General features: G+C 44.8%; 2 protein-coding genes across 4 annotated transcripts in view; one reads left to right on the top strand and one right to left on the bottom strand.

Annotated features, from left to right (window-relative positions):
* The first annotated feature begins 1380 nt into the window (after positions 1–1380).
* kiaa1328 (KIAA1328 ortholog) lies at positions 1381–13915 on the top strand. 3 transcript variants are annotated; one of them, XM_034533411.1, is made up of 12 exons: positions 1382–1600; positions 2004–2039; positions 2128–2381; positions 2504–2604; positions 2788–2903; positions 7101–7225; positions 8190–8488; positions 8574–8783; positions 8869–8937; positions 9034–9092; positions 9582–9690; positions 13530–13915. In XM_034533411.1, the coding sequence occupies exons 1-12, from the start codon at positions 1549–1551 to the stop codon at positions 13750–13752; spliced, it is 1653 nt and encodes a 550-aa protein (XP_034389302.1). In that variant the 5' UTR covers positions 1382–1548; the 3' UTR covers positions 13753–13915. The 3 variants fall into 3 exon arrangements, with proteins under 3 accessions (XP_034389303.1, XP_034389302.1, XP_034389304.1); XM_034533413.1 differs by lacking the exon at positions 13530–13915 and adding an exon at positions 10071–10351; XM_034533412.1 differs by lacking the exon at positions 2004–2039 and having other exon boundaries at positions 1381–1600.
* Positions 13916–18471: 4556 nt separating this feature from the next.
* celf4 (CUGBP, Elav-like family member 4) overlaps positions 18472–25510 on the bottom strand; it is an 84019-nt gene continuing 76980 nt past the window's right edge. Inside the window, exon 14 of the mRNA XM_034533417.1 lies at positions 18472–19304. The gene's annotated coding sequence lies outside the window, so the exon portion shown is untranslated. The remainder of the gene's footprint in view (positions 19305–25510) is intronic.

Genomic DNA, 25510 nt, shown 5'->3' with positions numbered 1-25510 from the left:
AACTTTTTTTTATAGTAAAGAATTGCCACATACAAACTGCATTTCAAGGATGATGTTGTCTGCTATTAATCTGAAATGAAATGAGTTTCTAACTATGGACCATTTCCTTTTAAATCTAATCTGAAATTAGAGACACATTACTTTTTCATTTTTAAATTCAACATCACAATATCCTGATAATGGAAGAGGTACCTTCCGAGGTGGCATCTCGAAGTATTCACACAATATACATTTATTTTGTTCTTAAAATACAGTTTGCATGTGGTAATTTAAAAAAGAAGTTGATTGTTGACTCATTCATTTAGTTAAATGTATTAAACTATCTGTATTTACAAACGTATTGACTGACTATCACGTTTACCGGAACTCCGCTCTTACTTTGAAGTCAGTTCTTACGCGCTCTTACCGTAATACCTAGTATATACGCTCTTACCGTAATGTCTAGTATATACGCTCTTACCGTAATGTCTAGTATATACGCTCTTACCGTAATACCTAGTATATACGCTCTTACCGTAATGTCTAGTATATACGCTCTTACCGTAATGTCTAGTATATACTCTCTTAACGTAATGCCTAGTATATACGCTCTTAACGTAATGTCTAGTATATACGCTCTTAGCGTAATGTCTAGTATATACGCTCTTACCGTAATGTCTAGTATATACGCTCTTACCGTAATGCCTAGTATATACGCTCTTAACGTAATATCTTGTATATACGCTCTTACCGTAATGCCTAGTATATACGCTCTTAACGTAATATCTTGTATATACGCTCTTAACGTAATGCCTAGTATATACGCTCTTAACGTAATATCTTGTATATACGCTCTTACCGTAATACCTAGTATATACTCTCTTAACGTAATGCCTAGTATATACGCTCTTAACGTAATGCCTAGTATATACGCTCTTAACGTAATGCCTAGTATATACGCTCTTAACGTAATATCTTGTATATACGCTCTTACCGTAATACCTAGTATATACTCTCTTAACGTAATGCCTAGTATATACGCTCTTACCGTAATGTCTAGTATATACGCTCTTAACGTAATGCCTAGTATATACGCTCTTAACGTAATACCTAGTATATACGCTCTTACCGTAATGCCTAGTATATACGCTCTTACCGTAATGCCTAGTATATACGCTCTTAACGTAATATCTAGTATATACTCTCTTAACGTAATGCCTAGTATATACGCTCTTAACGTAATGCCTAGTATATACGCTCTTAACGTAATATCTTGTATATACGCTCTTACCGTAATACCTAGTATATACTCTCTTAACGTAATGCCTAGTATATACGCTCTTACCGTAATGTCTAGTATATACGCTCTTAGCGTAATGTCTAGTATATACGCTCTTAACGTAATGTCTAGTATATACGCTCTTAGCATAATGTCTAGTATATACGCTCTTAACGTAATGTCTAGTATATACGCTCTTAACGTAATATCTAGTATATACGCTCTTCAGGCGGGACTAATGGTTCCTTAGCAACGCTTGGCTCCTCGCGCGCGGTGGCGGTCGTTTCAACATGGCGGCGGCGGCGAAAAGTGGAGCTTCGGGGATATGTTGGATGAATGGCGGTAGGCTAACTCACCTACTCGAGTTTACATGTACATTCGTACTTATCTCGAATAAAGTTGTAAAAAGTTTTCCAACGAGTCTCACAGAGAGTTGACTTCTTCTTGTTAATGCCGGTTTGTATCCCCGAAGAAGTGAGACAGCTAGCGTTAAGTTAGTTAAAGCTAACGTTAGTTAATTTAATTAACTCATGTCCTACTTTATCCTGAAACTCTGTGACAATAGTGGTCATCTTTACCAATCAACTGTTCTATTTCCTGTTTTGTACTTGGTGATTGTGAGAGAGCAGTTAGCTCGTTATGGGATGATTTAATTATGGATTGGACAGTTAGCTTTAGCGTTATGAAGCACACACAACCCACTTCCGTGACATTCAACTGAACTGTGTTCTCTTTGTTCTCAAAGTGTCAGATGATGAGCAGCCTTTGGTGTTTGTTGCTGGTGAGGCTCACACACACAGTGGACCCAACCCAGTGAGAGGGAAGTGTGTGTCGCTCACGTGTCGTCCTCCTCTTCTGTGTTGTCTCAGGAGAGGGCGGAGAGGGCAAGACTCGGACCCCTTTCGGGTTGAGATCCGGCAGAGCCAGCAGCAAGAGAGGGACCACGATGCGAGCCAGGCGAAGTTCTGACTGCAACAACGAGGCCAGGCCAAAGAAACAGGGCCACTTCGGAAGCGAGCCGTCCGGGAAGCATACCAAGGAACCAGTGTGGGTCCGCCACAGTGCGGCTGCAGTGTCAGAGCATGCTCCTTCAGCCAGGGGTACTCTCCTCCCCTCTGCACAGGTAAACCTTTTGTTTGTTCTCTTTTTTCCATGTATAAAAGGAAATGTTTGAAAGAGAGCACTTATAGAAAAAGAGAAAGGATGTATTTATTAGTTTTTGTTATCTTCTTATTCTTTGCACAGGTAATCTCTGCAGCCAGCAGCGCTAAGAGCCAGGTCTGTTTGAAGGACCTCTGTCCTGAAGATAAGCGCCGGATTGCAAACCTTATTGAAGAACTAGCCAGGTAGCCAGCAGTAGATGCCACTGAACGCTTGTTGAGTGATAACATTCATATGAATGTATTCATGGGAGAATATGAAGTTATACCTGACTCAAATGTTTATTTGTATACTTCTGTAGCTTGTTGTCCTCTTTTGAATGTATTATGTAGACCACCAATGCTGTAACACTGTCTCCTGTTCTCCAGAGTGAGCGAGGAGAAAGAAGAGTCAGTGCAGCGTCTGAAACATGAACAGGAACATTTTGAGTGCAACATCCAGAAGTTGGAGCAACAGAACCTGATCATTGGGCGGGAGAGGGAGAGTATCCTTTCAGAATAACTGAGCAAACACACGAGCGAGGAGGATTTGTTGTATTTGCCATATTGTTTTTGAATGAAATTGTAGGTCATTTAATGTGCTGATGCATACAGCACGACTGGGTGAACAGGACATTAATGCATTTTCATGTGTTTTTGAGAAATCGTCAGAGAACCGGGCTGTTTTATGCTTCTTAGTGTGGTGTTTGCTGTATGGAGCGTGTGTGTCTGCAGTACCACTGCAAACTCTGGTGCTCTGATCTTTAGGAAAACAGACGTTCTCCAAGAATTCCAGGGTACAATAGTTAAAACTGGTATAATATTGAATGCTAGAAAACACATTTAACTAGAATGTTGAAAGTGGTGCAAAAAATGGTCATCTTTGATCACAGCCCAAGTGATTTCACCGATTATTCCCACTTCCACCTGAGAGGGGGAACTAAACAGTCAACACGGTTGTCTTTGGTTTGACTGAAAACGTGTTGCCAGTTTTCCATGGCACACATCCTGCAGATGTGCTTGAAGTTCCTGAATGGTACATGAAAGGCTATTCCATGAAACGGTCTGCAGGGGGCAGTGTTGTCTTGGGTAAGGCCACGGACAGTATTGGGCCAAGACTGTTCAATTTGATACTAAAGGCAGAGAAATAGAGCAGATTCATTTGAATGATTTGACGCCTGCTGCAGATGTTTTCTGCAAGTGCTTGTAGCTTATCCGCTGTTGTGTACAGAATCAATTTCAAGGTTGAAGCCATGGCCCGAACATCTAAATCATCTTATCATCCAAAGATGAATTTAGATATTTACTGCTTTAACCAGCACGTGTTTGTGTAACCCTCCCTGAATGTTGACTGGAATGTTTCTCAGTTCCTCACCCAATGGGATCAGATGGGTCACCAGCTGATTCTTGATTGGCTAGCACGAGGTTAATGCTAGAGTTAGTAGTATGCTGTTTCTTAGCACCCCACAACTCGCCTACCGTCTTCAAAACAACTCTGCTCCGGTCGAACCAGAGCATGGCCAGCAGTCGATTTAGGTCAAAAACACTACAAAATATGAAGAGTAATTGACCCCGCTGGTAAATTGCACGATTGGCAACGGCGGCGGGGAAAATTAGGAAGGCACAACTCAATTAAAGGCACTTTGGCTCGGAGACTTGGCATTTACACCAAACTTCTAAACTCCATTAAAAAGGTATTTGAGAGGAAAAAAGTGTTCAAATCCAAGCACCTCAGGGGGGATAACGTAGTCCTTTAAAGTGCATGCAGGAGTCATGAAGGCTCTTTTCTCAAAGGTTAAGGAGACACCAAAGGCAAACACACTGAATGAGAGTCTTGTCAAGTCTAATTCCATTACGCCTCAGCTTATCTTATCTAACCAAGATTCAGGGTTGTCGGGGGTATAAAGCATGTCGGGCTATACCTTAGCCCCAAGCCACCTTGGATGAGAGGGAGAAGCTAGCCTTGGTATTAAGGGTGTTCAGCTGACATTTGGAACTGACTGGCACACTGGACTGAATTAGTGTTTCAGATAGTAAGGATGCCTTTTGTACTTCAAGGCATGTTGGCGAGAGCAGAAGTCAGGCAGGCGTTACTGCACCGCGCTGCCTACAAGGAACAGCAGGCGCTAAAACTAATGCAATTTATTGAGCTCAAACAATTGGAGGGAATCCTGAGGCGGATAACAGCGATGTGTCATTGATGCTGCTCCGCGATAAGAGGTTTGCTTGAGATAAATCCATTTTGAACTGACATACAATGTGGGAATCTATTTTCATCAAATGTCCTTGTTCTTCATTTTCTTTGCAGCGCTTTGTTTCCATGCAGAATATCCTTGATGCCAGCCACGAACATGTCTGGGTGTTTTGTAGCTTACCGTTTATTCTCAGAAAGACGGATGTGATTGATCACATGTGCTGCATAAGGTGCTATTTGTTAACGGTGTTTTACAACCAAAGAAAACAAAATTCTTGTCCGTTTCTTTATAGAATCTCTACCTTCTGACTCCCGTAACATTCATGTGAGCCCCATTCTGCAAACCTAAATAGAAGGAAAGGCTGTATCCATGATGAGGTTGTTGGCTGTATATGTGTGTGTGCGTATATGTGTGTATATATATATATATATATATATATATATATATATATATATATATATATATATATATATATATATATATATATATATATATTTATTTATTTATTTATTGAATACTTGTTGTCTGACATTATTTATTGGTTTATTGTGTGACTTGCACTCGTGCCTCTTCTCCAGATGCAGTAGTATTGAAGCAGTTATGTAAACTGTCTTCTTCTATTATTCCCCATCATTGCACACACATTCATACACATCAGTCTCCGCCCCCGTTCCCCTCACATTCCTGCTCGGGCTCAATCTGTTTGGCACAGTGTGCTAAAGCAGGCTTTAAAATACCCCCCCCCCCCTCCTGTGCAAATTTGTTCCACCTTGAAGTGGATTTCATTATTTCATTTGAGCCTCGGCCCGACAGGGAAGTGAATCATTCTGACGGGCCCCGTCTGAAGCCACTTCAGCCCAAGCCCTTGATTCTGGGTATTTTGGGAGCAGAGGGGAGGAGTAAGTCATTGTTGGCACTTTGCAGCTCTGATGTAAACTAGGGGCTTGCAGAGGGCTTGGCCCCTATTGGCTGACGTCCAAGGCTGTGGAGGAAGCGTGTTTAGTGTGGCGACGGGCCGAGAGGTGGAATCTTATCAGCGTTGCTCCACTCGGTCCAGATTACCTGGCGCCTGCTGTCCAGCGTCAGCCGGCCGCCACATTAACACGTTCTGTTGGCGCTACAGACAATACTTAGGATTTAGTTTAGTGGGTCCCCACCACCTCGATCTACTGTATCTCTCTATAGCGTGTGTGTGTGTGTGTGTGTGTATATATAATATATATATATATATATATATATATATATATATATATATATATATATATATATATATATATATATATATATATATATATATATATATATATATATATATATATATATATTGCTCTGCTTGATAAATCATGTGGAAATTGTGACTCCCTACTGCGAATCTGGTGAAATATGAGCAGCATGAATTTTCAACTGGATACACAACTCTATCTTGGACTGAGCTGTATAAGCATATTCAGTATCTCCCTTCAAGACCCGTATTCATGCTGCATTGATGGACCGCCACCACAGGTTTACATGATGTCCTTGTGATGTCCTCAGGCTTTCCATATAGAACCACTTCCATGGACATTATCACAGCCTTATTCAATCAAAGTGTTTCCTCAAACTTTCCTAATATTTATGGAAGCTGCTGCATTGCATTTGTCTGGTGTGTGGTACTCGATTTAAAGCCGTCTTCTGTTTCATTCCCACAGCCTGATTGAAGTCTTCTAACAACCAAAGCGTTCTTATGGAGTGTTGCGCCAACTGTTCCTTCAATAAGACTCCACTTTGAACTTTGATTCTCTCTGAAAAGTGTGTGTGTGTGTGTGTGTGTGTGTGTGTGTGTGTGTGTGTGTGTGTGTGTGTGTGTGTGTGTGTGTGTGTGTGTGTGTGTGTGTGTGTGTGTGTGTGTGTGTGTGTGTGTGTGTGTGTGTGTGTGTGTGTGTGTGTGTGTGTGTGTGTGTGTGTGTGTGTGTGTGTGTGTGTGTGTGTGTGTGTGTGTGTGTGTGTGTGTGTGTGTGTGTGTGTGTGTGTGTGTGTGTGTGTGTGTGTGTGTGTGTGTGTGTGTGTGTGTGTGTGTGTGTGTGTGTGTGTGTGTGTGTGATTAGTGGGCTCCTGAGGCGCAGCGGTGGTTCCGCTCCAGATTAGTTTTCTTGCGTCTGCCAGCGCTCTGTCTGGCAGATAGCCTGGCACGGCACGGCTCTACACAGCTTGGCCCAACCCAGATGGTGAAAGCTCTGTGCCACAATAACAACTTATATTTTACTGGCCTCTTCTCCCTCTCGGTTTTCAACTCTGCTGTTCTCTGTTCTTTTCTGGTCCAATGTGTAATTGATTAAAGAAACGAGGTTTAATTCTGATCGTCAATCTAAATCTTTTCTGTTGCGTTAGAGAACTTTATCCTTACTTCACACTAAAGTAATGAGGCATAACTTTAGTTTGACTACTTTACATTTGTTTCTTTGTTCTTCAGCGTAGGGTTTTAATGTTGTAGGTTCTCTTCTGTTGGTTCCTTAACCCGTGGTTCTCCAGGCCTGCAGCAGCAGTACATAGAGTGCCAGGAGCTGCTCGGACTATACCAACAATACCTTTCTCAGCAAAAGGCCAAACTTAACCAGTCCATTTCCCAGCTCAGCCAGGCCCCCGCCCATAGCAGGGTAAGGTAGTGTGTGTGTGTGTGTGTGTGTGTGTGTGTAACATGATGGGCCTGTTCCTGTGTGCGCCCCATTCAGAGAACACATGCAGCACGTTGTCCACGGCCGAGTGCCAGAATTATGCACCACACGAGTCCACCACGGGCACTGGTTCAGTAAGACCAGCATAGTGAAACCCTCTTACTGGTTCAGTAAGACCAGCATAGTGAAACCCTCTTACTGGTTCAGTAAGACCAGCATAGTGAAACCCTCTTACTGGTTCAGTAAGACCAACATAGTGAAACCCTCTTACTGGTTCAGTAAGACCAGCATAGTGAAACCCTCTTACTGGTTCAGTAAGACCAGCATAGTGAAACCCTCTTACTGGTTCAGTAAGACCAACATAGTGAAACCCTCTTACTGGTTCAGTGAGACCAACATAGTGAAACCCTCTTACTGGTTCAGTGAGACCAGCATAGTGAAACCCTCTTACTGGTTCAGTGAGACCAACATAGTGAAACCCTCTTACTGGTTCAGTAAGACCAGCATAGTGAAACCCTCTTACTGGTTCAGTAAGACCAACATAGTGAAACCCTCTTACTGGTTCAGTAAGACCAGCATAGTGAAACCCTCTTACTGGTTCAGTAAGACCAACATAGTGAAACCCTCTTACTGGTTCAGTAAGACCAGCATAGTGAAACCCTCTTACTGGTTCAGTAAGACCAGCATAGTGAAACCCTCTTACTGGTTCAGTAAGACCAGCGGCTGGAGTCCGACACAGGAGGTGCTCAGAGCCCAGAACACAGTCGCTGGAGTTAGGAGAAGAAAGGGGAGATCCTCTCCTGCACGTACACCAGTTCATGAGGTCGGTTCCTGAGTCAATGTTGGTCTGTAGCCCAGCTCTACTTATATGGAGCAATCTTACAATTTCTCAGAGTTTTCCTAAATTGTCCAACATGCATGAATTGTCCTCTTTGTTCTGTGGCAGGTGCTCAGCAGTGAGGAAGCCCCCAGCAGAAGCTCACCCCTGGATGGCTCGTACCTCGACCTCGCTGCTGAGCGAGCTCCACGGCCTCAAGGTGGCGGAGGAAGAGAAGCGGCACCGGCCCAGAGCCACCGCGCCCCTCTGGCCTGTGAGGGGGAGTTCAGTCCAACGGACGGCCCCACCACACAGCAGAGGACTCACAAGAGGGAGTGCAGGGAGTCCCACCGCAGATGGAAGCACGGCCCGGGCAGCGGTCTAGAGAACGGCCACCATGACGCCTTGAAGCAGCTCGAGTGTGAAAGGTCAGACTCCATGCTGACGACACACACATTAAGAATGTGAGGATGTAAAGTTAATGACATGTGCATTCACACACGGGCTCCACAGTGGGATGCCCAATGGCTCCCAGGCCCATGGAGCCCTGACCAGACCTCTGCTGGGTCACGAGGACTGGGAGGAGAAAAGGCACCAGGTCCTGCTGCAGAAGATGCAGCTGGAGATGGAGAGGGAGGTGCTGCAGGCCCGGCTGGCTGAGCAGGAGGAGCGGCTCAGCAGACAGAGTCAGGAGCTGCATCAGTCGCGTCTCGACTCCAGCAGGTGAACGGAGGAGAAAGCTCTGGTTACACCGACCATCATATTATAATAATATAGGCTCCAGCTGATATGACATCACTATTGTTAGGTTTCAACAAGCAGCTCAATCTGAGCTCAGTGGAGAGCCACAGCCGGACCACCAAGATGTACCCTCCAAGTAACACACACACACACACACACACACACACACACACACACACACACACACACACACACACACACACCAGCTGAATACACTGTGTTTGGTCCCCAGTGTGTGTGTAGGAGCAGAGGTTCAGCCTGCAGGACCTCACACGGCTCCTCTGGAGAAAGGTGAGCTCGTAGTTTCACTGGATGATGATGAAATGCTGACTGGACTAAACATCCGGCTCAGAACAGCAGACTGAAGAGTTTGATTTGGTTTGAACAGTAGATGGTCATTTCAATCTGGATTGTTCTGTCCTCTCAGTTCTGTCCTCTCAGTTCTGTCCTCTCAGTTCTGTCCTCTCAGTTCTGTCCTCTCAGTTCTGTCCTCTCAGTTCTGTCCTCTCAGTTCTGGCCTCTCAGTTCTGTCCTCTCAGTTCTGGCCTCTCAGTTCTGTCCTCTCAGTTCTGTCCTCTCAGTTCTGGCCTCTCAGTTCTGGCCTCTCAGTTCTGGCCTCTCAGTTCTGTCCTCTCAGTTCTGGCCTCTCAGTTCTGGCCTCTCAGTTCTGGCCTCTCAGTTCTGTCCTCTCAGTTCTGGCCTCTCAGTTCTGTCCTCTCAGTTCTGTCCTCTCAGTTCTGGCCTCTCAGTTCTGGCCTCTCAGTTCTTCTTATGTTGCAGAAGCCTCGGAGCCGTACAGAAAGGACGTGGCCACGTCTCCTGCTCAGACCTCACCCAGCCCGAGTAAGACCACCTCGGTGTCTGTGATCCCAAAGACTCCTGAGGCCAGGTAACGCATCTCTACTGGATTTAATTCAGCATTTAATTCATATTCACTGTGTATTGTAACCGTGAAGCATTATTTACGATGCTGGATAAGCGAACATGGAGGTGTTGGCTGAGCTATAATTAGTTCTATACAGCCCGTGTAGTTTCATGTAACCAACCAACCTAAAAGAGGATATCTCTGGTGGAACGAGGATGAAACGGAGGCAGCACTTCTTTCTGTGCTAGTTTGAAACCAGGACCAGGTCTCCCTCCTGCAGGCTACTCCTGTCATGTGTCATTGAGGAGATGATGTGCATTCCATCTGTTTTCCCCCTAGTTATGAAGACACGTTCACAATAATGAAATGGCTAAATATAGCTTGAGTATAACTTTTGAATCCAGAAGCTGTTCCTGGACTTACAGTTGCTGCAGCGTTGGAGGCTAATCGATGTATCGTCTTCGTCTGGCTGCCTCTTGGAGCCGCGAGAGGCTAAAAGCAGCTTCTCCCGGGCTAGCTAGCGCTGCGGCCAGCCTGTCAGGAGACATGCTGCGTTCCATTAGTCGGCCTAGCAGGGACCGGCAGCAGGTGTAATTGAACAGACTTCTGGATGCACACACTGCCCTACTGCTCGCTCTGCCACAGTAATGAGAGGGAGAGACGGTGAGAGTGTGTTGGAGGCTGAGTGTGTGTGTGTGTGTGTGTATGTATGGGGGGGGGGGGCATTGGAGGAAGTTAAATCAGGTTCAGATGGATGGAAGTGGAAATAGTTTTGAGGACGGCATTAGACTTCCGTTACCTTTCTTCTTACACCCCTTAAACCTTAAAAGCTTAATAGGATACATACAGTAACTATGAGAAAACCCAGAAAAGCTCAAAGTGTTCAACTTCCGATGAGTAAGTGTTAAACGAGTTGAACCGTGAGCTCCACAGATGATCAATAACCAGCAGCAGACTGATCACATCCATCTACAGCTGCAACGCTTCTCAACCAGGAATCAAGTCGCTTCTTTTCATCTCTTAAGAGAGTTGTAATCCTTTAGTAATTCACTCATTTGGATTAGATGTAGATCTTTCTAATTGCATATTTTATAGTTTGAAAAGATCAAACTAAATAAATGTGTAAAAAGAAATGTGAGCTCCTTCATTTCTATGAGCAGGAGGTGGAGGAATGGAACAATAACACTGCTGTGGTGGTTACTGGTTACACTGCTGTGGTGGTTACTGGTTACACTGCTGTGGTGGTTACTGGTTACACTGGTAAAGAAGGGTCTATCCTCCCGTACGGTTCGCTGCGTTACCTGACGACGACACACCTCTTGACCATCTCATCTGAACCAATTCAACCTGGAAGTGAAGCCGGGTTAACATGAAGTGACCTTCTTAATCCTCTCATGGAGCCTGTGCTCGTTAGTAATGAGACCATCTCATCTCCATCCTTCCTGCCATGGCCCGCCTGCTATTGATTGGTTGGGAAATTGACATGAAAACTTTTCATCTTACTGTCTGGACTGCAAATGAAAGAGCCGGCCTTCTGTAATCAAAGAGACAAACAAGCTGTGAGAGCCGGTGTGAGCGTTTAGCCTGAACTAGCAGAGCGAGCGGAGGGACGACTGGGAGGACCAACGGTACAGGTCTGTGTGTGGGCAAAGGTCAAAGGTCAAAGGCTTCACAGTGTTCTGAAAGGACCTTTTCCGTCTGTCATTGTCGTATCAATGAATATTGTCAGTCATCTGCAGATATTGTCTCCTCCCTGAGGTTGCTCTCTGTTCTGCTGACGCTCAGCAACACGTGACGTATTTAATAAACTAAAACGTCGTCTCTAGATGCTATAAACGGACCCGACATCCCATAGTCTTTGACCACAACAGACACTTCCTGCTGCTCTTGTCCGTGCATGTTCCTCTATGCATGTAGCAGTGAACTAGATTTCCCAGGACTCTTTTGGGGGATATTAACATCCAACATTACCTCACATGAAATGAAGTTCTTTGTTGCAATGTTTACCCCTCTGACAATCTATTGGCATTCTCTCTAGCCCTCGTGCAATCTCTGTGCCCTCCCCCATTTCTGCCCAAACTGTACCCCTACCCCCCCACACTCCCCTTGTTATAGATTGTGACCGCCGGTAAGTGATGCATTATTCATTACCGACATGTCGTTTGTTGATGGATGGCTGGTTGAGAGCCCTGTCCGTTAAATAAATCAACAAATAAAAATGCAAATTCTCACATTTCGAGAGAAGGAACTGAGCCAACGTCCCTCCCCCACATTCCCTTTCTGCCTTTCTCTCTCTATCCACACAGCTGCACTCGCTTGTCTATCTCTTACACACACACACACACACACACACACACACACACACACACACACACACACACACACACTCTGACCTCGCTCATGCTCTCTTCTGCTTTCTCCTTTGCTGTTGACAGGCAGGAGACCAAATGAGGAAGACTGAATTACTTACTTGAGCTTCAGTCTTTGTCTCTTCGTCAGTTATTACCCCTCTTCCTCATCCTCTAACATGTGCATACATCCTCTTCCTCATCCTCTAACATGTGCATACATCCTCTTCCTCATCCTATAACATGTGCATACATCCTCTTCCTCATCCTCTAACATGTGCATACATCCTCTTCCTCATCCTATAACATGTGCATACATCCTCTTCCTCATCCTATAACATGTGCATACATCCTCTTCCTCATCCTCTAACATGTGCATACATCCTCTTCCTCATCCTCTAACATGTGCATACATCCTCTTCCTCATCCTCTAACATGTGCATACATCCTCTTCCTCATCCTATAACATGTGCATACATCCTCTTCCTCATCCTCTAACATGTGCATACATCCTCTTCCTCATCCTCTAACATGTGCATACATCCTCTTCCTCATCCTATAACATGTGCATACATCCTCTTCCTCATCCTCTAACATGTGCATACATCCTCATCCTCTAACATGTGCATTCATCCTCATCCTCATCCTCTAACATGTGCATACATCCTCATCCTCTAACATGTGCATACATCCTCATCCTCTAACATGTGCATTCATCCTCATCCTCTAACATGTGCATTCATCCTCATCCTCATCCTCTAACATGTGCATACATCCTCTTCCTCATCCTCTAACATGTGCATACATCCTCATCCTCTAACATCTGCATACATCCTCATCCTCTAACATATACATCATCCTCATCCTCTAACATCTGCATACATTGTGTGTGTGTGTGTGTGTGTGTGTGTGTGTGTGTGTGTGTGTGTGTGTGTGTTACCTGGGAGCGCTGTGTGTGGAGCCGTGCGATGCAAATCGATGCAGCTTTAAACGAGCAGAGCATTATGTTGGCAACATCAGTGGAGCGTGCTGTAAAGAATTCATGTTCAGTATCTGGGATGGCGTTGTTCGGCTGTGTATACACTGAATAATTTATCATGCAAGCCAGACTGAGGGATTGAATCTCTATTAGCTTAATCTCACCCGTTTTGGTTTATTTATTTCAGTCCCTCATTTCTATTCCAGGGGAGGAAGCCTCGGGTTCTTTTTCTTCCTCCTGCAGGAAAGTGTTTTTCTGCTGGGACGCCCGAGTGGTTGTGACCTGTTAGCGCTGCTGCTTTGGGTTCAGTGGACACTGTTAACGTGGAGGAGGGGTTTGCTTTCCCGTGGTCAGTGTTAACAAAGGCGAACGACACCTCTCAGTGGTCTTGTGTGGTCCCTCTTTGTGTAACACTGAGAGCTCACTGGTGGTCTCTGTGCAAAGGAAGCAAAGTTACGCCCCTCTGTATTCTAAATGTGCCAATCCCACTTGTGGAACAACAGAATGGAATGAAACGCTGTGCTCATGTCCTTCAGGTTGGACTTCTCCCTGGTGGAGTTACTGGACGTCTTCAGTCCCGTCTCGGTCACTGAGCTGAGCGCGCCGTCGTCTCGAAGACTCGACGCGTCCCAACGGCGGCTCGTCGGCCTCAAACCGGCGGGCAGAGCCCCGCTCACCCCCGCTGGGTCTCATCCTCAGAGCAGACGGCAGGACCTGGAAGAAAGCCAAATACTGGAGGACATCTTCTTCATTTGCTGACGCAGAACAAAGTGTGTCCAGTCACATTCACCCCTCTTGTTCCTGATTTCTTTTGTATACATTTAATTTTCAGCTGACGTTCTAAAACAGAATAATTATGATGTTGTAGATTGTACTTTTGTTATGCTGTGGTTTTAATACAAATAAACATATTTATTCAGAATAGTTTTTTCCTCTAGTTTGTAATTGTTGTGACATTGTCACGGCAACTGTCGCTGAGGATCCTCAATGTACATTGATTATTATGACTAAAATCATCCTTAACTGATGAACATCTGGATCTATCTATCTACATAGATCTATATATCTACATATATCTATATCTATATAGATCTATATAGATCTATATCTATCTATATCTATCTATATCTATCTATATATCTATATCTATCTATATATATATATCTATATATATATATATCTATATAGATCTATATAGATATATATATAGATCTATAGATCTATCTATATATATATATATATATATATATAGATCTATCTATCTATCTATCTATATATATATATATATATATATATATATATATGTGTGTATATATATATATATATATATATATATATATATATATATATATATATATGTGTTCATCTCAAGATCGTCCTTCTAGATTTCACAGAAATCTAGTCATCTAATTTTGAGAAACTGACACATGGACCAAAACATCGGCTCCTTTTTATCAGTAATCATGACACGACACGGGACACTTTATTCTAGACTGTGCTTTATTATTGGGCTAAGCTGAGACGCATCATTCATTTAAAATTACAAAAAAAGACCAGAGAATGGTGCAGTCTGGAGAGACGGGGGCGGGAGCCTAAAGCGCACTGCCCAATCAGAAGCTCAGCTCATCGGGAACCCGGCGAAGCCTAATATGCAACATTCATTGCCCCGCCCTCCGTATGTGCTGAAATTGGGAAATAGATTTCCAGAATACTTTGAAAACCATATGAAGGAAAATGTGATTCTAGCAACACTACTAAAAATAAAAAACACTGAAAAGAACGATGGCAACTCGACTGTTTTCCATAGTGCAGTTTCCGTTGGTAGAACATCAGTTGAACAAGATCCGAGCTCTGTGGAACAATCCAGAGGAAAAGGGGAATACAGTTTGAAGAGTCCCAACTGATCAGTGGTTATTGAGCGCTCAGACTTTAGCTCCTTAACATTAGCAGCGACCTCTAGCGACCTCAAGGCATACCTCGTGTGACATATCTGATGAACAGTTTGAGCTTCAGGAGGACGTTCCTGCTTTTCTTCTTAAAGGTTTCAGGAATCAAAGATACTCAAAATGACAGGAATCCTCCAATTGGAAATGTTTTTTTTGTTGACAATCTTTTAGTAAAGCTACATTTCTGGGAACAACAATATGAATGTTATAATTACAAATATACATAAGGCTTAAGTATAGTACTGCATTGTTTTGAATAGTTTACCAGCAGCCAGAAGTCTTTGAGGTTGTTCATTTCACAGTTTGCCAATACGTGTGTGATCGTAGCGATCAGAGAGCTCAAATCTTGAATCCAACAGCACGAATAAATAAACACATAGACATAAATAAATAAATGATAAGAATCTGTCTTTGACATCACTTGGTCAAGAGGAGCATCAAAGCAGTGTAGAAGGCGTGGTCCTGCCGACAGGAACAATGAGCATATCAAAACTATTTGGTCACGTACCAACTCATAGAAAAATAATGCCATGAAAGCATGCATATTATCTCAGACATGACTTATAAATAAAGCAATAGATAAATGAAGAGAAGCCATCAAAGTATTGTTATAAAACAGGTCAATGTGTGTCTAGTTGAGGTCAATGCTCTCCCTGACTGTATTCTGGATAAATGCCTTGCTCAGGTCCTACAGTTTGTACCGTATTCTAGCGACTATCTTTTTTTTTACCTGGTTTTAATGAGCATTATCATGTTTTCATTCATATATTTTTTTTAAAGTATTTAAAGTACTTTATCCAGTCCTTGTAGATAGAAGTAAAAGTCCTATAAAATATGCAAACCTATGTACAGAGGAAAACAGAGCAAAAAAAGAAACAATTTACAGTATATTCATCGGCTTATGTATATATTTATATATATATATTTATATGCAAACTTCTGCTCTGTTTCTTGTTGTTTTTGAACCACGATGACTTGGTTTGACTTTTCTCATGTAAACTTGCAGCTTAAAGTCGGAGCAAATGAAGAAGAGCCCCCCCCCCCCCCCCCTTTCTACTGCACATGGACTCAGAGACGTGACCACACAAACCGTTAGAAAAGCACAGACCTTTTCTTTTCTCTCAGAGCAGCGCGGGGCAGTGAAGGCCACACCGTGTGGCGTTCAGGGACACCAGACTCATGACATTCCAGATGTTATTGCTCTCTCAAAGGCAGCACAGGTGGACGCAGCAGACGTTCAGTACCCGATGATCACGGTGGTCATCTGGTTTGCTCTGTGCACCACATCCGGGGTATCGCGGCTCACTTTTAGCCTCACTGGAGTCGGAAGGTAAATGTTAAATTATTCAATCGGCTAAAAAGGTTATACACAGACACTAGGGTATGGCATAATGAGCAGTTTATAGGAACAACTAGTAACAGCACCCAACAGGAAGCATTGCCTTCCAGAGTGTCATATAGCCTTATAAATATTCATGTATATAAATATTCATTGAGTAATCTCCACCAGCTGAATATGTGTTGAATGCAGGATCCAATACATCCAGCCTGCTGACCTTTTGCAGGTAGATAGTGGCTGTTAATACCATTTGTGTAGGAACTGTATGCTAAAGCAATATGAATGTAAGTCTCCTCAGTCTTATTGCTTCATGTTACAGTTTCATTATGTTTTAACATCACATAAGGCCATATAACATCTTCTGAAGGAAATGCTTCGTGTCAAGTATTAACAGCAGAGATCCACACATGAGTTCACCTATTATTCTCTTCTTCAATGGGAAGCTCTCTAATTGTAACATATTCATTAATATTACATCGCTTTATAACCATTCAATGCTAATGTTGAAGCTCCATCACTTCTCATATTTGAGTTGAGACCCTGAACTTTAGCCCAGTTCTGTCTCTGTCCGCTCTGAGAGAGCGTACCTGTGCTAACCGGTTACCCAATGCCGCTCTTATCTCCGGTGGAATCGCATGTCTCGTCTACGTCTGATGGGCCACCCGGTGGTCTGATGGGCCACCCGGTGGTCTGATGGGCCACCCGGTGGTCTGATGGGCCACCGGTGGTCTGATGGGCCACCATTGGTCTGATGGGCCACCATTGGTCTGATGGGCCACTATTGGTCTGATGGGCCACTATTGGTCTGATGGGCCACCCGGTGGTCTGATGGGCCACCGGTGGTCTGATGGGCCACCCGGTGGTCTGATGGGCCACCCGGTGGTCTGATGGGCCACCGGTGGTCTGATGGGCCACCATTGGTCTGATGGGCCACCCGGTGGTCTGATGGGCCACCATTGGTCTGATGGGCCACCCGGTGGTCTGATGGGACACCGGTGGTCTGATGGGCCACCATTGGTCTGATGGGCCACCCGGTGGTCTGATGGGCCACCATTGGTCTGATGGGCCACCCGGTGGTCTGATGGGCCACCCGGTGGTCTGATGGGCCACCATTGGTCTGATGGGCCACCCGGTGGTCTGATGGGCCACCCGGTGGTCTGATGGGCCACCGGGTGGTCTGATGGGCCACCGGGTGGTCTGATGGGCCACCCGGTGGTCTGATGGCTGGTTGTAGTGGACACACACTGAATCTCTCTGCGCGGCAGGCGGGGATATGGATCTGCTGTAGTTTTGACATCATAATAGCGCGTTGGCTGCTTGCAGTAGTTTGTGTTAAGTTTTTTTTTTCTTATTCATTTTTCTGAGAGCACAGTGCTTGATGGCAGATTCTGCAGGTGACAAGGCACACCTTGACACGGTGACAGCCCATACGCTACATGCACTTTACTGAATGCAAAAGAGAGCAAGGGTTGTGAGACGTATTCATTTTGGTTCAAGTTTCAAAGAGAAGTTTGTGTGTGTGTGAGAGCTCAAAAGATATGCTTGGAATAGAGTCGAAGATAATTGTCCTTTTCCTCTAAAATCATTCAGCCTGATTCTCTTAAAGCCTGCTACTGAGATGTGGCTTTTTGCATTTTTCAGATAATATTTACACCATATGTGTATTCTCACACATGTATCTTTTAGCAATATATTGTGTGTCAGCATATAGGTAATCAGAGAGAGGAATGCCTGCCCTTTTGGGAGCTGCCAGATTTGCAATTCTTCCCAAGCAGAGCAATGTTTCAAACTCCAGCTAAAATCTACCAAAATTACAGCTCAACATAGTCAGTAGCCGTTCTATATACAGACACACATATATAAAATATGTGCATATAAATACATTTTGTTTGTGATTAATATCTATTTATCCATATATACTGTATATATGAATACATTTGCTTGAATGCTTGTTATACATATGTGTACTGCAAATATAAACAAGTTCATATATTTCAAACGTTTCTGATGTTATTCTATCTATGAGGTTAGGATGTCAAGGTAAAAAAGATAAGGCTGTGATGCGGAGCAGCCCCTCCCATGCACTCGCCATCCCTCCCAAGACAAAATGAGAAGAGAAAAAAATAAACATTTTGAGTAATTGTAAACTAGCGAAGTGAGAGACCCCATTTGGTCGTCTGAAATAGTTTTGCCTGTATTCAAAAAGCATATCAGCAATATATATGTATATATATACAAGTGTTGTATATATTTTAAATGTACACTTTTTTTTAAGTGCAACCCTTCAACCAGTTGATGCTGACTGAAAGAGATGCAGTGGTCCGAGTATATTAGAGCTACAAGTCCTCAGCAATAAAAATGTTTGGTCTTTTGGTCCCTAAAACAACTAAGGAATGACAGGTGAGACTCCCCGGAGACCGTTGCTATGGCAACGGTATCCCCTGGAAACGGACAGGCACTCCGAGCTAAAGACGGCGGTCCCAAAATCGAAGCCAATTTGCGTCCTGAAAATATCACACTCCCTACTTTTGTTCCTTCACCGAGGTTTCCTCGTCCCTCCTCGTTTCACGTCTTATAAATTGGTCTTCAAAAGTCAATCGGCCCAAACTCAAACCATCTTTAAGAAAGATCTTCTAGTCGGTCTTTAAAAAGTCTTGTTCTGGTCGGACTTCCGTCGTTCCTGTAAGAGTTCGGTGGGCTTGGTCATTGTAAGTGGGTTGGTAGAGTTTTACTCTTCGTTTCCCTCATTGTTCAAGTAGAAGCGTTTGTGGTCCAGAAAAGGTCGCTGTCAATCAAGCGGGTTTAGTGGGGAAGAAGTGTGTATATGTGTGCAGAAGAAGAAAAGGTCCCGGGGAGAACCGGGCGGTACAAATGCTCTCTGAGGTCCAAAGTTCTAGTACATCCAAAAAGGAGGTGTCCTTGACTCGGTCGTCGCTCTCTCTCTCCTCTGTTTCTGAAGCAGCCTCAGTGGTCCAGATGTTGATTGGCACTCAGTGGCAAGAAGTCAACATTTGATTCAGCAAAACCTGAAAGAAAGAGGAGAGAGACAGCACATGGAAACACATTTAGGGATGCCAATGGTGTGTCTTAAGGGATGCCAGTGACGTGTCTTTAGTGATGCCAATGACGTGTCTTTAGTAATGGCAATGGTGTGTCTTTAGGGATGACAGTGGTGTGTCTTTAGGGATGCCAATGGTGTGTCTTTAGGGATGACAGTGGTGTGTCTTTAGGGATGCCAATGACGTGTCTTTAGGGATGCCAATGACGTGTTTTTAGTGATGGCAATGGTGTGTCTTTAGGGATGACAGTGGTGTGTCTTTAGGGATGGCAATGGTGTGTCTTTAGGGATGCCAGTGACGTATCTTTAGGGATGCCAATGACGTGTCTTTAGTGATGGCAATGGTGTGTCTTTAGGGATGCCGATGGTGTGTCTTTAGGGATGCCAGTGGTGTGTCTTTAGGGATGGCAATGGTGTGTCTTTAGGGATGCCAGTGACGTATCTTTAGGGATGCCAATGACGTGTCTTTAGTGATGGCAATGGTGTGTCTTTAGGGATGCCGATGGTGTGTCTTTAGGGATGCCAATGGTGTGTCTTTAGGGATGCCAGTGACGTATCTTTAGGGATGCCAATGACGTGTCTTTAGTAATGGCAATGGTGTGTCTTTAGGGATGCCAATGGTGTGTCTTTAGGGATGCCAATGGTGTGTCTTTAGGGATGCCAGTGACGTGTCTTTAGTGATGGCAATGGTGTGTCTTTAGGGATGCCGATGGTGTGTCTTTAGGGATGCCAATGGTGTGTCTTTAGGGATGCCAGTGACGTATCTTTAGGGATGCCAATGACGTGTCTTTAGTAATGGCAATGGTGTGTCTTTAGGGATGCCAATGGTGTGTCTTTAGAGATGACAGTGGTGTGTCTTTAGGGATGCCAATGACGTGTCTTTAGGGATGCCAATGACGTGTTTTTAGTGATGGCAATGGTGTGTCTTTAGGGATGACAGTGGTGTGTCTTTAGGGATGGCAATGGTGTGTCTTTAGGGATGCCAGTGACGTATCTTTAGGGATGCCAATGACGTGTCTTTAGTGATGGCAATGGTGTGTCTTTAGGGATGCCGATGGTGTGTCTTTAGGGATGCCAGTGGTGTGTCTTTAGGGATGGCAATGGTGTGTCTTTAGGGATGCCAGTGACGTATCTTTAGGGATGCCAATGACGTGTCTTTAGTAATGGCAATGGTGTGTCTTTAGGGATGCCAATGGTGTGTCTTTAGGGATGACAGTGGTGTGTCTTTAGGGATGCCAGTGACATGTCTTTAGGGATGCCAATGACGTGTCTTTAGGGATGCCAATGACGTGTTTTTAGTGATGGCAATGGTGTGTCTTTAGGGATGCCAATGGTGTGTCTTTAGGGATGACAGTGGTGTGTCTTTAGGGATGGCAATGGTGTGTCTTTAGGGATGCCAGTGACGTATCATTAGGGATGCCAATGACGTGTCTTTAGTGATGGCAATGGTGTGTCTTTAGGGATGCCAATGGTGTGTCTTTAGGGATGACAGTGGTGTGTCTTTAGGGATGCCAGTAATGTGTCTTTAGGGATGACAGTGGTGTGTCTTTAGGGATGACAGTGGTGTGTCTTTAGGGATGCCAATGGTGTGTCTTTAGGGATGACAGTGGTGTGTCTTTAGGGATGCCAATGGTGTGTCTTTAGGTATGCCAATGGTGTGTCTTTAGGCATGCCAATGGTGTGTCTTTAGGGATGACAGTGGTGTGTCTTTAGGGATGCCAATGGTGTGTCTTTAGGCATGCCAATGGTGTGTCTTTAGGGATGACAGTGGTGTGTCTTTAGGGATGCCAATGGTGTGTCTTTAGGCATGTCAATGGTGTATCTTTAGGGATGACAGTGGTGTGTCTTTAGGGATGCCAATGGTGGTTCTTTAGGGATGCCAATGGTGTGCCTTTAGGGATGCCAATGGATGTGTCTTTGGGGATGCCAGTGATGTGTCTTTAGGGATGCCAATGGAGGTTCTTTAGGGATGCCAGTGACGTGTCTTTAGTGATGGCAATGGTGTGTTTTAGGGATGCCAATGGTGTGTCTTTAGGGATGACAGTGGTGTGTCTTTAGGGATGCCAGTGACGTGTCTTTAGGGATGCCAATGACGTGTCTTTAGGGATGCCAGTGACGTGTCTTTAGGGATGACAGTGGTGTGTCTTTAGGGATGACAGTGGTGTGTCTTTAGGGATGCCAATGGTGTGTCTTTAGGGATGACAGTAGTGTGCCTTTAGGGATGCCAGTGATGTGTCTTTAGAGATGGCAATGGTGTGTCTTTAGGGAAGCCAGTGACGTGTCTTTAGGGATGCCAGTGACATGTCTTTAGTGATGGCAATGGTGTGTCTTTAGGGATGCCAGTGACATGTCTTTAGGGATGCCAGTGACATGTCTTTAGTGATGGCAATAGTGTGTTTTTAGGGATGCCAGTTACATGTCTTTAGGGATGCCAGTGACATGTCTTTAGGGATGCCAGTGATGTGTCTTTAGTGATGCCAGTGACGTGTCTTTAGGGATGGCAATGGTGTGTCTTTAGGGAAGCCAGTGACATGTCTTTAGGGATGCCAGTGACATGTCTTTAGTGATGGCAATGGTGTGTCTTTAGGGATGCCAGTGACGTGTCTTTAGTGATGCCAGTGACATGTCTTTAGTGATGCCAGTGACATGTCTTTAGTGATGGCAATGGTGTGTCTTTAGGGATGCCAGTGACATGTCTTTAGTGATGCCAGTGACGTGTCTTTAGTGATGCCAGTGACGTGTCTTTAGTGATGCCAGTGACGTGTCTTTAGTGATGCCAGTGACATGTCTTTAGTGATGGCAATGGTGTGTCTTTAGTGATGCCAGTGACATGTCTTTAGGGATGCCAGTGATGTGTCTTTAGTGATGCCAGTGACGTGTCTTTAGGGATCGCAATGGTGTGTCTTTAGGGAAGCCAGTGACATGTCTTTAGGGATGCCAGTGACGTGTCTTTAGGGATCGCAATGGTGTGTCTTTAGGGAAGCCAGTGACATGTCTTTAGGGAAGCCAGTGACATGTCTTTAGGGATGCCAGTGACGTGTCTTTAGGGATGCCAGTGACGTGTCTTTAGGGATGCCAGTGACATGTCTTTAGGGATGCCAGTGACATGTATTTAGGGATGCCAATGGTGTGTCTTTAGGACTACAGTGACCCCACGTCTCACCTGTATGAGGTTTCACATGGTTCAGGACTACATGGTTCAGGACTACAGTGACCCCACGTCTCACCTGTATGAGGTTTCACATGGTTCAGGACTACAGTGACCCCACATCTCTCATGTATGAGGTTTCACATAGTTCAGGACTACAGTGACCCCACGTCTCTCATGTATGAGGTTTCACATGGTTCAGGACTACCGTGACCCCACATCTCTCATGTATGAGGTTTCACATGGTTCAGGACTACAGTGACCCCACATCTCTCATGTATGAGGTTTCACATAGTTCAGGACTACAGTGACCCCACATCTCTCATGTATGAGGTTTCACATGGTTCAGGACTACAGTGACCCCACATCTCTCATGTATGAGGTTTCACATGGTTCAGGACTACAGTGACCCCACATCTCTCATGTATGAGGTTTCACATAGTTCAGTACTACAGTGACCCCACGTCTCTCATGTATGAGGTTTCACATAGTTCAGGACTACAGTGACTCCACGTATCTCATGTATGAGGTTTCACATGGTTCAGGACTACAGTGACCCCACATCTCTCATGTATGAGGTTTCACATGGTTCAGGACTACAGTGACCCCATATCTCTCATGTATGAGGTTTCACATGGTTCAGGACTACAGTGACCCCATGTCTCTCATGTATGAGGTTTCACATGGTTCAGGACTACAGTGACCCCACGTCTCTCATGTATGAGGTTTCACATGGTTCAGGACTACAGTGACCACACGTCTCTCATGTATGAGGTTTCACATGGTTCAGGACTACAGTGACCCCACGTCTCTCATGTATGAGGTTTCACATGGTTCAGGACTACAGTGACCCCACGTCTCACCTGTATGAGGTTTCACATGGTTCAGGACTACAGTGACCCCACATCTCTCATGTATGAGGTTTCACATAGTTCAGGACTACAGTGACCCCACGTATCTCATGTATGAGGTTTCACATGGTTCAGGACTACAGTGACACCACATCTCTCATGTATGAGGTTTCACATGGTTCAGGACTACAGTGACCCCACATCTCTCATGTATGAGGTTTCACATGGTTCAGGACTACAGTGACCCCACGTCTCTCATGTATGAGGTTTCACATGGTTCAGGACTACAGTGACCCCACGTCTCTCATGTATGAGGTTTCACATGGTTCAGGACTACAGTGACCCCACGTCTCTCATGTATGAGGTTTCACATAGTTCAGTACTACAGTGACCCCACGTCTCTCATGTATGAGGTTTCACATAGTTCAGGACTACAGTGACTCCACGTATCTCATGTATGAGGTTTCACATGGTTCAGGACTACAGTGACCCCACATCTCTCATGTATGAGGTTTCACATGGTTCAGGACTACAGTGACCCCATATCTCTCATGTATGAGGTTTCACATGGTTCAGGACTACAGTGACCCCATGTCTCTCATGTATGAGGTTTCACATGGTTCAGGACTACAGTGACCCCACGTCTCTCATGTATGAGGTTTCACATGGTTCAGGACTACAGTGACCCCACGTCTCTCATGTATGAGGTTTCACATGGTTCAGGACTACAGTGACCCCACGTCTCTCATGTATGAGGTTTCACATGGTTCAGGACTACAGTGACCCCACGTCTCTCATGTATGAGGTTTCACATGGTTCAGGACTACAGTGACACCACATCTCTCATGTATGAGGTTTCACATGGTTCAGGACTACAGTGACCCCACGTCTCTCATGTATGAGGTTTCACATGGTTCAGGACTACAGTGACCCCACGTCTCTCATGTATGAGGTTTCACATGGTTCAGGACTACAGTGACCCCACGTCTCTCATGTATGAGGTTTCACATGGTTCAGGACTACAGTGACCCCACGTCTCTCATGTATGAGGTTTCACATGGTTCAGGACTACAGTGACACCACAGTCTCTCATGTATGAGGTTTCACATGGTTCAGGACTACAGTGACCCCACAGTCTCTCATGTATGAGGTTTCACATGGTTCAGGACTACAGTGACCCCACGTCTCTCATGTATGAGGTTTCACATGGTTCAGGACTACAGTGACCCCACGTCTCTCATGTATGAGGTTTCACATGGTTCAGGACTACAGTGACCCCACATCTCTCATGTATGAGGTTTCACATGGTTCAGGACTACAGTGACCCCACGTTTCTCATGTATGAGGTTTCACATGGTTCAGGACTACAGTGACCCCACGTCTCTCATGTATGAGGTTTCACATGGTTCAGGACTACAGTGACCCCACGTCTCTCATGCATGAGGTTTCACATGGTTCAGGACTACAGTGACCCCACGTCTCTCATGTATGAGGTTTCACATGGTTCAGGACTACAGTGACCCCACGTCTCTCATGTATGAGGTTTCACATGGTTCAGGACTACAGTGACCCCACGTCTCTCATGTATGAGGTTTCACATGGTTCAGGACTACAGTGACCCCACGTCTCTCATGTATGAGGTTTCACATGGTTCAGGACTACAGTGACCCCACGTCTCTCATGTATGAGGTTTCACATGGTTCAGGACTACAGTGACCCCACGTCTCTCATGTATGAGGTTTCACATGGTTCAGGACTACAGTGACCCCACGTTCTCTCATGTATGAGGTTTCACATGGTTCAGGACTACAGTGACCCCACGTCTCTCATGTATGAGGTTTCACATGGTTCAGGACTACAGTGACCCCACGTCTCTCATGTATGAGGTTTCACATGGTTCAGGACTACAGTGACCCCACGTCTCTCATGTATGAGGTTTCACATGGTTCAGGACTACAGTGACCCCACGTCTCTCATGTATGAGGTTTCACATGGTTCAGGACTACAGTGACCCCACGTCTCTCATGTATGAGGTTTCACATGGTTCAGGACTACAGTGACCCCACGTCTCTCATGTATGAGGTTTCACATGGTTCAGGACTACAGTGACCCCACGTCTCTCATGTATGAGGTTTCACATGGTTCAGGACTACAGTGACCCCACGTCTCTCATGT

This window comes from Cyclopterus lumpus, chromosome 5 (assembly GCF_009769545.1).
Source record: "Cyclopterus lumpus isolate fCycLum1 chromosome 5, fCycLum1.pri, whole genome shotgun sequence".
Taxonomy (NCBI): domain Eukaryota; kingdom Metazoa; phylum Chordata; class Actinopteri; order Perciformes; family Cyclopteridae; genus Cyclopterus; species Cyclopterus lumpus.
The sequence above is the reverse complement of the archived record's forward strand: the minus strand, read 5'-3'. Positions and strand labels throughout refer to the sequence as shown.